General features: G+C 44.1%; 1 protein-coding gene across 1 annotated transcript in view; it reads left to right on the top strand.

Moving 5' to 3' along the window:
• Positions 1-14,369, top strand: part of LOC143291496 (uncharacterized) — a 15,725-nt gene extending 1,356 nt beyond the window's left edge. The window contains exons 3-7 of the mRNA XM_076601377.1: positions 748-870; positions 4,782-4,970; positions 8,610-8,855; positions 10,947-11,167; positions 12,168-14,369. Of these exons, the coding sequence (XP_076457492.1) occupies positions 748-870; positions 4,782-4,970; positions 8,610-8,855; positions 10,947-11,167; positions 12,168-12,494 (1,106 nt within the window). The 3' untranslated portion in view covers positions 12,495-14,369. The remainder of the gene's footprint in view (positions 1-747; positions 871-4,781; positions 4,971-8,609; positions 8,856-10,946; positions 11,168-12,167) is intronic.
• Positions 14,370-14,873: the final 504 nt, after the last annotated feature.

Here is a 14,873-nt window from a genome sequence, read left to right as displayed (position 1 = left end):
TTGGCTGACGGACACAACAGACGAACGGTTCCAGGTTCGAATCCCTGTCACGTACCTTAACCGTGGTGGGTAAAGGGTGGAGAATTTTCCCATCTCCCAGGTCAATAACGTGCAGACCTGCTAGTGCCTGAACCCCCTTCGTGTGTGTACGGGTATGCAGAAGATCAAATGCGCTCGTTAAATGTTCCGTATTCCATGTCAGCGTTCGGCGGGTTATGGAAACAAGAACATGCCCAGCATGCATACCCCAAAACGGAGTATGGCTGCCTGCATGGCGGGGTAAAAGCTATAATTCAGGTAACCCCCCCCCCCCGCACCCCCCCGAAAAAACCCACTCGTACATGTCAGTAAACGTGAGACTTGCAACTGACGAACGCAGAAGAAGAAGAAGGAGGAGAAGAAGAAGAAGGAGGAGAAAAGCAATGGCTGTTCCTATTTTGCAATGGCTGTTTGTATTCTAATTTTACACCGACTGTTCGTATTCTGCATTGACTGTTCGCTTCTTCCATCGACTGGTGGTGTTTCACGTGGGTCTTTCTCCATACCAGTAATGGTACGGTAACAGAGAAATAAATAGTGGCGGTATGAACGAGAAAGTTTAAAAAAAAAAAAAAAGGAGGAAGAAAAAAAAGAGAGATAGAGATGAATAATGTTTATATCTTCAGTGAATTTTTTTTTTAAATGAACTTTTTTTTTTCATCATCATTATCATCGTCGTCGTCATCATCGTCATGTTGTTACTGGCAGAGCCCCAAGAGGATGGCTCTGCGGGCCAGGGATCACGTGATCCATGCCGTCATGACGCTGCTGTGACGTCACGGGAATGTTTGTCAGTGGTTGACGCCATTGAGAGCGTCCTACAAGAAAAGGGTGAGTGCACGCTGCCTGTTCGCTGTCCCTCTGGGTACTATTCATTGTGTAGTAGTAGTAGCAGCAGCAATAATTAACAAATAGTAAAGAGTGGTAACTCTCTCCATTCACAAGGTACACAACTTCAAGTCCGTGCTGCTTACGCTACCGATTCAGCTAGCACACAGGTAAATAAAAGGTACATTGGAAAAAACCCAGACACTTCCTCGAAAAACGAAACGCCGGGCCTGTCCTTATACTGATCATCTGACATGTGCACATAGCAGCAAAGACAGAAGAAATGGGCAAACACAAATAAGCTTTTATTCAAGACTGGAATAGCCTAGACTATGTACATTTGGACCTATCCTTGATAAAAAAACACAACAACTGTGCCATTTTGACTTACCTAAGATATAAAATGTGCCATTTTGACTTATCCCTGATATAAACTATGTACATTATGACTTATTCTTGATAAAATCTGTGTCCACTGTGGCTTATACCTGGTATGAAATGTGTCATTTTGACTTATCCCTGATATAAACTATGTACATTTTGACCTATTCTTGAAAAAAACTGTGTCCACCGTGGTTTATACCTGGTATAAAATGTGCCATTTTGACTTACCTAAGATATAAACTATGTACATTTCGACTTACTCCTGATATGAACTATGTACATGTTGACCGACTAATTCCTGATATAAACTGTGTACATTATGACTAATTGATACAAACTGTCTACATTATGACAAATTCCTGATATAAACTGTGTACGTTGTGACTGATTTCTGTTACATACTGTGTGTACACGTTGACTTATCCCTGATATAAACCATGTACACGTTGACTTATCCCTGATATAAACTGTGTACATGTTGACTGATCCCTGATATAAACTGTGTACATGTTGACATCCCTGATATAAACCGTGTACACGTTGACTTATCCCTGATATAAACTGTGTACATGTTGACTGATCCCTGATATAAACTGTGTACATGTTGACTTATCCCTGATATAAACTGTGTGCATGTTGACTTATCCCTGATATAAACTGTGTGCACGTTGATTTAACCCTGATATAAACCGTGTACATGTTCACTTATCCCTGATATAAACTGTGTACATGTTGACATCCCTGATATAAACCGTGTACACGTTGACTTATCCCTGATATAAACTGTGTACATGTTGACTGATCCCTGATATAAACAGTGTACATGTTGACTGATCCCTGATATAAACCGTGTACATGTTGACTTATCCCTGATATAAACTGTGTGCATGTTGACTTATCCCTGATATAAACTGTGTGCACGTTGATTTAACCCTGATATAAACCGTGTACATGTTCACTTATCCCTGATATAAACTGTGTACATGTTGACATCCCTGATATAAACCGTGTACACGTTGACTTATCCCTGATATAAACTGTGTACATGTTGACTGATCCCTGATATAAACTGTGTACATGTTGACTTATCCCTGATATAAACTGTGTGCATGTTGACTTATCCCTGATATAAACTGTGTGCACGTTGATTTAACCCTGATATAAACCGCGTACACGTTGACTTATCCCTGATATAAACTGTGTACATGTTGACATCCCTGATATAAACCGTGTACACGTTGACTTATCCCTGATATAAACCGTGTACATGTTGACTGATCCCTGATATAAACAGTGTACATGTTGACTGATCCCTGATATAAACCGTGTACATGTTGACTGATCCCTGATATAAACTGTGTACATGTTGACTGATCCCTGATATAAACAGTGTACATGTTGACTGATCCCTAATATAAACCGTTTACATGTTGACATCCCTGATATAAACCGTGTGCATGTTGACATCCCTGATATAAAACGTGCACATGTTGACATCCCTGATATAAACCGTGTACATGTTGACTGATCCCTGATATAAACCGTGTACATGTTGACATCCCTGATATAAACTGTGTCCACGTTGACTTATCCCTGATATAAACCGTGTACACGTTGACTGATCCCTGATATAAACCGTGTACATGTTGACTGATCCCTGATAGAAACCGTGTACATGTTGACTGATCCCTGATATAAGCCGTGTACATGTTGACTGATCCCTGATATAAACCGTGTACATGTTGACATCCCTGATATAAACCGTGTGCATGTTGACTGATCCCTGATATAAACCGTGCACATGTTGACATCCCTGATATAAACCGTGCACATGTTGACATCCCTGATATAAACAGTGTACATGTTGACTGATCCCTGATATAAACCGTGTACATGTTGACTGATCCCTGATATAAACAGTGTACATGTTGACTGATCCCTGATATAAGCCGTGTACATGTTGACTGATCCCTGATATAAACCGTGTACATGTTGACTGATCCCTGATATAAACTGTGTACATGTTGACTTATCCCTGATATAAACTGTGTACAGTGGAACAACAAAGGCATCAGGCTCAGCACCAAAATGAAAACCTACAGAGCTGTTGTGCTGACCACCTTATTATACTGCTGTGAAACATGGACGACGTATCGCCGTCACATTCAACAACTTGAGCAGTTTCACCAGAGATCCTCGACATAAAGTGGCAAGACAGGGTCTCCAACCTCCAGGTTCTAGAGAGGAGCGGCCTGCCCAGCATCGAAAGCCTGTTGATCCAGCGCCAGCCACGCTGGACAGGACACGTTGTCCGCATGACAGACAGCAGGATCCCAAGATGCTTTTGTATGGCCAGCTGAAGGAAGGCCACCGCGAATTTGGAAGACCCTGCAAGCGCTTCAAGGACACCTTGAAGACAAACCTCAAAGCCTGTGACATAGAAATCGCTTCCTGGGAAACTGATGCCCTATAGCGCTCTCGCTGCAGGATGCTGTGAGAACACTGGCAATTAAGGAGAAGCGTGAGCGAAGGAAACAGGGCTCAACTTCTGGAGGCGTTTTCCCTTGCAACACCTGTAGGAAGTGCTGCGCATCCACAATCGACCTCTTTTCCCATATGAGGACACACACCGACAGATAAGCCTGTCTGCCTACTCGTCCGTCGGTCCGACGGGAGATTCCAAACTGTGCACATGTTGATTTATCCCTGATATAAACCGTGAACATGTTGACTTATCCCTGACATGAACCGTGTACATGTTGACAGATTTCGGGCCCTTCAGGTATTTGCAGGGTCCCACACGTTGACAGATTTCTGGCCCTTCAGGTATTTGCAGGGTCCCACATGTTGACAGAATTCTGGCCCTTCAGGTATTTGCAGGGTCCCACACGTTGACAGATTTCTGGCCCTTCAGGTATTTGCAGGGTCCCACACGTTGACAGATTTCTGGCCCTTCAGATATTTGCAGGGTCCCACACGTTGACAGATTTCTGGCCCTTCAGATATTTGCAGGGTCCCACACGTTGACAGATTTCTGGCCCTTCAGGTATTTGCAGGGTCCCACACGTTGACAGATTTCTGGCCCTTCAGATATTTGCAGGGTCCCACACGTTGACAGATTTCTGGCCCTTCAGGTATTTGCAGGGTCCCACACGTTGACAGATTTCTGGCCCTTCAGGTATTTGCAGGGTCCCACACGTTGACAGATTTCTGGCCCTTCAGATATTTGCAGGGTCCCACACGTTGACAGATTTCTGGCCCTTCAGATATTTGCAGGGTCCCACACGTTGAAAGATTTCTGGCCCTTCAGATATTTGCAGGGTCCCACACGTTGACAGATTTCTGGCCCTTCAGATATTTGCAGGGTCCCACACGTTGACAGATTTCTGGCCCTTCAGGTATTTGCAGGGTCCCACACGTTGACAGATTTCTGGCCCTTCAGGTATTTGCAGGGTCCCACACGTTGACAGATTTCTGGCCCTTCAGGTATTTGCAGGGTCCCACAGGTTGACAGATTTCTGGCCCTTCAGGTATTTGCAGGGTCCCACAGGTTCAGAACGGCCAGGTGCTGACGCTGAGGTCCCGTGCTTACGTCATATTTGATGAGGTCATCAGCGTGGAGTGTTACCCTGGTTACGGGGAGCGCAGGACCGGACGCCGTACTTTCACGTCACGGTGTGACAACGGAGCGTGGGCACCAGAGCCTCAGTGTTTGTGGGGTAAGGGGTTCGAATCTTCGTCCCGATTGTTCTAACGTGTCTCTTTTGAATTGTTCGTTTTGCAAATTGTTCTCTGCGACTGTCTGTCTGTATGTCTGTCAGACTGTCTGTCTGTATGTCTGTCAGACTGTCTGTCTATCTGTTTGCAGTTTTGTCTGTCTTTTGTTTGTTTTCGTTCGTTCGTTCTTTATTTGTTTCCTTTTTTTTTTTTTTTCAAATTTCTTCCTTTCGTCTTTTCTTTTTCTTTTCTCATTTCTTCCCATCTCTCTTTCTCTCTCTTTTCCATTTTTCTTTCCTTCCCTTCAATGTTCTTTCTTCTTATGTTTTCCTTTTTCTTTCCTTTATTTCTTTTTTCTTTCTTTTATTTTTTAAATCTTTCTCTTTTCTTTCTTCCTTTTCCTTTTAAAATTCTCTCTTTCCTTTTCTTTCTTTCTTTTTTTTGTCATGTCTTTTTTTTTCTTCCTTCTTTCCTTCCTCTTTCAGACCACACAGAGTGGAGTGGTGGCTTTGTGGACAGTAGACTAAAATTGATATGAGGGTCGACAAAAACAACGACCAGGGTTTTAGCATCTCTCTCTCTGTCTGTCTTTGTCTCTCTCTCTCTCTCTCTCTCTCTGTCTTTGTCTCTCTCTCTCTGTGTCTCTCTCTCTCTGTGTCTGTCTTTGCCTCTCTCTGTGTCTCTCTCTTTCTGTGTCTGTCCTTGCCTCTCTCTCTCTCTGTCTCTCTCTGTGTCTCTGTGTGTCTCTCTCTGTCTCTCTCTCACTCTCTCTGTCTCTCTCTGTGTCTGTTTGACTTTCTCTGTGTCTCTCTCTGTGTGTCTCTCTCTGTCTCTCTCTCTCACTCTCTCTGTCTCTCTCCGTGTCTGTCTCTCTCTCTGTGTCCCCCTGTCTCTCTCTGTGTGTGTCTCTCTGTCTCTGTCTGTCTCTGTCTCTGTCTGTCTGTCTTTGCCCCTCCCCTCCTCCTCTCTCTGTGTCTTCCTTTCGTCTTTTCTTTTTCTTTTCTCATTTCTTCCCATCTCTCTGTCTCTCTGTGTGTCTTTCTCTCTGTCTCTGTCTCTCCACTTGACCTTCTCCCTACCGTTGACTGTGCTGTAGGTTTCAGACTTTCGAGTGAAGTAGTAATCTGAGTCCTGGAGTGTGCAGTATGCTCACAGCAGATGTGAACGTATCATCGACATCATGACACTTTGTTCCTGGCACAATGACGTGGAAGAATCCATTTGACCGAAGGAAGACAACTGCGTAGATTCATTCAAGGAAAATTATTATTTATATTACATACTCCGAATACTAAGACAAGCACGAAAAAGGCCATATACCAGATGACAGACAGAGTATACACCCAATGGATTTCAATACCATGCTTCTTGAATGAAAACCCCCCAAACAACCCAATAAAACAAACAAACAAACAACAACAACAAAAACAACAAAAAACAAAACAAAAAACAAAAACAAGAGACAATAAACATGTTTCTTTCTTTCCTTTTTCTGATTATTATCATTATTATCATAATTATCATTTTTGTCGTTGTTGTTATCATCATCATCGTCATCATCATTATCATAATTTTTCTTCTTCTACTACTGTTTATATATTTCTTTCTTTTTTTTTGAATGGGGGTAGATGGCGTCACTGTTAGTAATGAGGCGCTCTCCCTACCAGTAATGAGCAGCCTGAATTTCACGTGCAGCATTGATGATAACGGAATTAATATACACACCACGATTTTCACTCCGCCTTCCACTGGACTTTGAGTAGTAGTCTGGGTGTTAGTTATTCTTGTGAGACGAGAAATCAAAGCCCCGTAATTTGGTATGTGTATAGCGCACGTAAAAGAACCTATGGCAACAAGATGGTTGTCCCTGGCAATTTTTTTTGTGGTAAAAAAACAAAAACAAAACGAAAAACAACAAAAAACCCCACCCACTTTGACAGGAAAAGCATACAGAAATATAAGGAAAGGTGGCGGAGAAAGCAGCCTGAGTTTCATGCAGAGAAATCTGTTGTGACAGAAACACAACACAACACAACACAACACAACACAACACAACACAACACAACACAACGTATTGCAACACAACGCAACACAACACAACACAACACAACACAACGTATTGCAACACAACGCAACACAACACAACACAACACAACACAACACAACACAACGCAACGCAACACAACACAACACAACACAACACAACACAACACAACACAACACAACGTATTGCAACACAACACAACACAACACAACACAACACAACACAACACAGCGTATTGCAACACAACGCAACACAACGCAACACAACACAACACAACACAACACAACACAACACAACACAACACAACGTATTGCAACACAACGCAACACAACACAACGCAACACAACACAACACAACACAACACAACACAACACAATGTATTGCAACACAACGCAACACAAGATAACACAACACAACACAACACAACACAACACAACACAATGTATTGCAACACAACGCAACACAAGATAACACAACACAACGCAACACAACACAACACAACACAACACAATGTATTGCAACACAACGCAACACAAGATAACACAACACAATGTATTGCAACACAACGCAACACAAGATAACACAACACAACGCAACACAACACAACACAACACAACACAATGTATTGCAACACAACGCAACACAAGATAACACAACACAATGTATTGCAACACAACGCAACACAAGATAACACAACACAACGCAACACAACACAACACAACACAACACAATGTATTGCAACACAACGCAACACAAGATAACACAACACAATGTATTGCAACACAACGCAACACAACACAACACAACACAATGTATTGCAACACAACGCAACACAACACAACACAACACAATGTATTGCAACACAGCGCAACACAAGATAACACAACACAATGTATTGCAACACAACGGAACACAAGATAACACAACACAAAACAATATATTGCAACACAACGCAACACAACACAACACAACACAATGTATTGCAACACAACGGAACACAAGATAACACAACACAAAACAATATATTGCAACACAACGCAACACAAGATAACACAACACAACACAACACAACACAATGTATTGCAACACAACGCAACACAAGATAACACAACACAATGTATTGCAACACAACGCAACACAAGATAACACAACACAACACAATGTATTGCAACACAACACAACACAACGCAACACAACACAATGTATTGCAACACAACGCAACACAAGATAACACAACACAACACAATGTATTGCAACACAACGCAACACAAGATAACACAACACAACACAATGTATTGCAACACAACGGAACACAAGATAACACAACACAAAACAATATATTGCAACACAACGCAACACAAAACAGTACAAGGCAATTTTGTAATGTCAGTTGTGTGTGTGTGTGTGTGTGTGTGTGTGTGTGTGTGTGCGTACGTGTGTGTGTGAAACTAACCACATGTAACCCCCTGCGCCCCCCCCCACCCCCTTTTTTTCAAAATTATTTTTTATCATTGTTTTGAACCCACCCCCACCCCCCCCTCCCCGCGCCCCCCTGCCCCCACCTACCCCCGCCCCCTGCCCCTCTTGTAATCCACAGCAATGTCCTACAACGTGGTGACGTCACGACGCCTGGGCTTTTATGTGGTGCTGACGACCTCCACCAACTTCGTGGTGCCTCGCGGCGTGACGTACCTTGACGTGGTGGCCATAGGCGCCGGGGGAGGGGGCATGCACGCGTGCAGCGCGAACTTCGCCGACTTGGCGAGGGCCGGGAACGGGGGCACCAGTCGCTTCGGCAGGCACCTGAGGGCGGCTGGAGGTGCCGGGGGGACACTGCACGCCGGTCAGCTTTGGGTGGGGGGGTGTGGGGAGGTGGGGGAGGGGGTGGGGGGTGGAAGTGGGTGTGTGGGTGTGTGGGTGATTCATCAATCTTTTCTTTCTTTCTTGTTCGTTTCTTTCTTTCTTTGTTGTTTTCTTTCCGTCTTTCTTTCTATCTTTCTTTATCTATATGTTATTTATTTGTTGTTCTATTTCTTTCTTTCTTTCTTTATTTGTTTATCTGCATATTAAATTTTTTTTTTATATTAATAGTTTATTATTGTTCATTCTACTACTACTACTACTACTACTGCTGCTGCTGCTGCTACCACTACTACTACTACTGCTGCTGCTGCTGCTGCTACTACTACTACTACTGCTGCTGCTGCTGCTGCTGCTACTACTACTACTGCTGCTGCTACTACTACTAGTGTTAGTTTCATTTATTTGTTTGTCTATTCATTTGTTTTATTATTATTATTAGTAGTAGTAGTAGTAGTAGTAGTAGTCAATTCAGTCAGTCAATCAATCGATGAATTTTCTCAAGGCCACACTAAGCGCGTTGAGTTACGCTGCTCGTCAGGCTTCTACATGGCAAACATTATGGTGTAGAGCCTATGGATTAGTCCGAACGCAGTGACACCTTGAAACCTGAACAGTGGGCGTGAAGTCAAGCGCTGTGACATGGGGCTGACTGTTGTGATTACAGCTGGGCCAACAGCAAAGTCATCAGAGCTGTGTGGTCAGTGCTTTCTCCACTCCAGTGGGAGTTTGTCTTCAGCTGGGTGTTTCGTGAACGACTGTGAATCTCAAACTAGGAGGCAAGATTGCACTAGCTTTTGGTCCTAGTGTTGTAGCGTTGGAAGTTATGTTGGCCATTGGGGATCATGCCAGCTCCGACTGTGTTAAAGCCCTCTTGGCGGACAGATTGGGGACAAAACAATGAAACTAGACGTGTAGTGTGTGTGTGTGTGTGTGTGTGTGTGTGTGTGTGTGTGTGTGTGTGCGCACGCGCGTGGCAGAATGGTTAAGACGCTCATCTGCCAATACAGAGAGTCCGTGACGGCGATGGGTTCGAATCCCGCTCTCTCCCTTTCTCCCAAGTTTGACGGTCAAATCAAACTGAGCGTCTAGTCATTCGGATGAGACGATAAACCGAGGTCCCGTGTGCAGCACGCACTTGGCCGCACTGAAAAAACAATCCACGGCAGCAAGAGTTTTGTCCTCTGGCTACAGTCTGCAGAAGAAATCCACTCCACGGCAGCACGTTTTGTCCTCTGGCTACAGTCTGCAGTAGAAATCCTTTCTGACAGGTACACATCTATACATTCATGCACTCAAGACCTGACTGAGCGCATTGGGTTATGCTGCTCGGAGGCATCTGCCTAGCAGATGGAGTGTAGCGTATATGGATTTGTCAGAACGGAGTGACACCTCCTTCAGAAACTGAAGCTGAAACAGGAAATGCTTGCCCTGTGTAATACCGTACTCTTTATTCTAGCACCTTGCGCCTCAGCGTTTCGTGATGAATGTGTAACTCCATGTACAGCTGTGCTCTTGCATTCATGTATTATGCCATACTATTACATCAAAAACAACATAAAAATGAAAGAAAATCGTTGCTTGTAAATAAACAAAATTAATAAACACAATAATCATAATAATGATATAGTGATACTACTACTACTACTACTAATGATGATGATAATGATAATAATGATAATAATAATAGTGATAGCAGTAGTAGTAGTAGTAGTAGTAGTAATAATAATAATAATGACATAATGATGATGATAATAATAATAATGATGATAATGATGATGATGATGATGATGTAATAATAAAATAATAATTAAAAATAGTAATAAAAAGAAGAAGAAGACGAAGAAGAAGAAGAAGAGGAAGAAGAAGAAGAAGAAGAGTAATATCCTTGTCCTATTGTATCAAGATTCATCCGCCCCTCTCCTATGCATTTCCTACACGTTCTTCAGGAGGCGCGTTGGGTTACGCTGCTAGTCAGGCATCTGGATGGCAGGCAGAGGTAGTGTAGCGTATATGGATTTGTCCGAACGCAGTCACGCCTCCTTGAGCCACTGATACTGATACTGATCTTCAGGAGGGCGGGGCGGCTTCGGCACCGTGTATTTCGGAGGACGAGGGGAGATAAGCTCGCGGTGCCTGGGAGGGGGCGCTGCTGGGCAGAGCACGTGGCCAGGGGACTGCACTCTAGGCTCCACGCGCTGCCTGTTCTGTGGGGCAGGTGGCGCCCCCACCGGCTGCAGCCTGTGTCACGAGAGGGGAGGGGGGTGCCGGGGGCCCTGGGCCTTACCTGGACAGGTAGGTGTATTTTTCGGGGGGTGGGGAGGTGTGGGGAGGTGTGGGGAGGGAGGTTGGGGTGAGTGGGGGGGGGGGGGCGGATGATGATGATGGTGGTAATGGTGATGATGATGATGGTGATGATGATGATGGTGCTGATGACGACGTACGATGATGATGATGGTGATGATGATGATGATGGTTTTGGTGATGATGATGATGGTGATGATGATGATGATGATGATGGTGCTGATTATGACGATGGTGGTAATGGTGATGATGATGATGGTTTTGGTGATGATGATGGTGATGACGATGGTGATGATGATGGTGATGGTGGTGATGATAATGATGGTGGTGTTGATGATGGTGGTGGTGATGATGATGGTGGTGGTGTTGATGATGATGATGATGATGATGGTGATGATGACGTACAGTGGTGGTAATGGTGATGATGATGATGGTTTTGGTGGTGGTAGTGCTGCTTGGGGTTGTTGTTGATGGCGATGCTGAACTCTGTTTCGCTGCTTGTGTCTGTTTTATCTGTTTTTGTTTTTGTTTTTTGGTCTGTCTGTTTTTCTGTCTCTCTCTGTTTGCCTGTCCACACACACACACACACACACGCACACACACTCTTTCTCTCTCTCTCTCTCTCTCTCACACACACACTCTTCTCTCTCTCTCTCTCTCTCTCTCTCTCTCTCTCTCTCACACACACACACACACAAACACACACACACACATATATATCTGTGCATTTGTCTGTATGTATTGCAGTGGGTGAGTGGTGAGGAAGGTGAGTTTGCATTTCGTAAGTATATGAATGTTTCACATTTTGCAACGACTGTATTTTTTAAGGACTTGGTCAGTGTGTTATCGCATTGACTTTTATGCCACGTGTGTCATACTGTTAAAATACAACAACAGAGTAGGCCAACAGTCAAGGTTAGCGACCTGTGAACTTTCCCCCTTGAGGTCAAGGTCAGTAGGTTAACCGAAAGCGTCCTCTCCTCCCCTCCAGGACATCAACGCTGACGCCTTCGGTGGGGGCGCCACCGGGTGGTCGGGGGGTGGGGGCGGCGGAGGGGGAGGCTACTCCCGACGCAACGTGGACGTCACGCCAGGGGAGGTCATCCCGGTGACGGTGGGACGCGGTGGTCGGCCCTCCGTGGGCCGCCCGGGCGACGGGGTGGTGGTGGTGGTGTGGGGAGGGAGGATGGAGGACGTGTTGCCTGCCCCTGAGCGTGGGGTCACGACCTGCCGACCTTTCACCTGGACGCCGGACAGCAGCACCATTCTGGACAGTGACTGTGGGGACGACCAAGGTCAAGGCCAAAGAGAGCCCTGAGGTGCTGATCGCTCGCGAAGCAAGGGACACTCTGATTACCTGTACTGGGGCAGTGTAGCAATTTGTATAGTTACAACTGAGGTCATTACAAACATTTTGATGTCTTTTGCTCTCGTAGCAATTTGTATAGTTACAGGTAGGGTCAATGCGGACATTTCTGATTTACACTTTGCTCTTGTAACAGTTTTGTATAGTTAAAGCTAAGGTCAAAGCAGGCATTCTGATATATATATATATATATATATATTGCTATTGTAATAATTTGTTTGAGGACGTTCTCATTTATATTTTGATATTGTAACAGTTTTGCATGGTTACAGCGAATTTCAGTGCAGACATTCTGTCTTTTGCTACTGTAGCAATTTGTATTTAACAACTAAGTTCAGTGCAGACACCCCGATGTCTTTTGCTATTGTAACAATCTGAATTGTTACATCTAAGTTCAATGCAAACATTTTGATATCATTTGCATTTGTAGCATTTTGTATGGTTACAGCTGAGGTCAGTGCGACCATGCCGATTGATATTTTGCTGTTGTAACAGTTTTGCATTGCTACAACGAAGATCAATGTAGTCATTCTGATTTATGATTTATACAGCACAGGATAATGTAGCTCATATCGAAAGCCACCGCCACTCCCTCAAATTTAGGTACAATGTGTTTCAGTTGATACGTTTTGTCGTTTGCGACAACCTGAGAATTTTGTGGGGAGTGGTTCTGAACGAAGGGCATAGGTCGGTCTTGATTCACTCCCTGGGGGCGAGTTTAGGTACGTGCCCATAACCTCTGGATTTTTATCCCTGGGGTGAGTTTGGGTGAGTCTGGGTACGTGCCCATAATCTCTGGATTTGATCACTGGGGTGAGTTTGGGCGAGTCTGGGCACGTGCCCATAACCTCTGGATTTGATCCCTGGGGTGAGTTTGGGTGAGTCTGGGCACGTGCCTATAACCTCTGGATTTGATCCCTGGGGTGAGTTTGGGTGAGTCTGGGTACGTGCCTATAACCTGTGGATCTGATCCCTGGGGTGAGTTTGGGTGAGTCTGGGCACGTGCCCATAACTTCTGGATTTGATCCGTGGGGTGAGTTTGGGTGAGTCTGGGCACGTGCCCATAACCTCTGGATTTGATCCCTGGGGTGAGTTTGGGTGAGTCTGGGCACGTGCCCATAACTTCTGGATTTGATCCCTGGGGTGAGTTTGGGTGAGTCTGGGCACGTGCCCATAACTTCTGGATTTGATCCCTGGGGTGAGTCTGGGCACGTGCCCATAACAACACCTGAGAAGTGATTTCGGAAAAGAAGTGCTTACCGCTGGCTACACCGGCAAGTTAATTGAACAATGCATCTCTTGGATCTGTCACGCTGGTTTTCAGTCCACGTTCCTGATGGAAATAAAGAAGTACCTGTGAAAACAGTTATAGCCTTCGACGGAAGCAGCAATGCGCCCAGAGAACCTTTTGTACCGTGCACTTTGAATGATTTTTGGTGATGTTACATATTTCCATGTTCTTTTTTCAGCCATCATAGAAAACATTTATCATATCATAACAGAAACTCGAACGCTTTGAAGTTCTCGTCACAGTTAATGACAAAGAATAAGTCATGTTTATTGAAGCTGTCTAAAATTATAGAAATTATCGTGCAACATTTTTGAAAAATGACCATTCTGTCTGGTAAGATTTTAATACGCTTCGGGTTGATTGTTGATTGCACAATTAGGTTATTTGAAATTAGATCCTTTTGTGTTCAGATAATGATCTAAACACCGCATTGTTTCATTTAATTAATTACCAGTCTGTCATGTACTGAGAACACTACCACAGGCATTGACGCCATGTATTGTTTGCATTTTAACCATTTTGTTGTGTGTGTGTGTGTTTTTGTTTTTTTTTTCCATGTGCCCCCATGGGAAATTTTTGGAATAAAAATCTCTTGACTCTTGCAGGTTTGTCGAAGGGACATTATCGTGCTTGAATGACAAGGAGCTGCTCGGCAAGTTCGTTCCATCCATTGTTTTGCTGCCTTGGTCAAAATCTCCAGTGGTTTTCCTCGGAAACTTTTGTGTCGAGTGGTGTTGTGTTGTGTTGTGTTGTGTTGTGTTGTGTTGTCTTGCCTTGTCTTGTCTTGTCTTGTCTTGCCTTGTCTTGTCTTGTCTTGTCTTGCATTGTTTTGTCATGTGTTGTTTAATATCTGTTGACAGAAAGAGTGGATGGTTGTCCAGTGTGTAAGGGAAAACATTAGATGTTTCTTTCTCTGTTTCCCTCCCTCCCTCCATCTCTCTCTCTGCCTCTGTCTGTCTGTCTGTCTGTCTGCCTCTCTCTCTCTCTCTCTCTCTCTGTGAGAGAAAGAATTAATTAAAAAAAGAGAAGAAAAAAGCTGG

The sequence above is a fragment of the Babylonia areolata genome, chromosome 17, assembly GCF_041734735.1.
Source record: "Babylonia areolata isolate BAREFJ2019XMU chromosome 17, ASM4173473v1, whole genome shotgun sequence".
In the NCBI taxonomy this organism is placed as follows: Eukaryota; Metazoa; Mollusca; class Gastropoda; order Neogastropoda; family Buccinidae; genus Babylonia; species Babylonia areolata.
The sequence above is the reverse complement of the archived record's forward strand: the minus strand, read 5'-3'. Positions and strand labels throughout refer to the sequence as shown.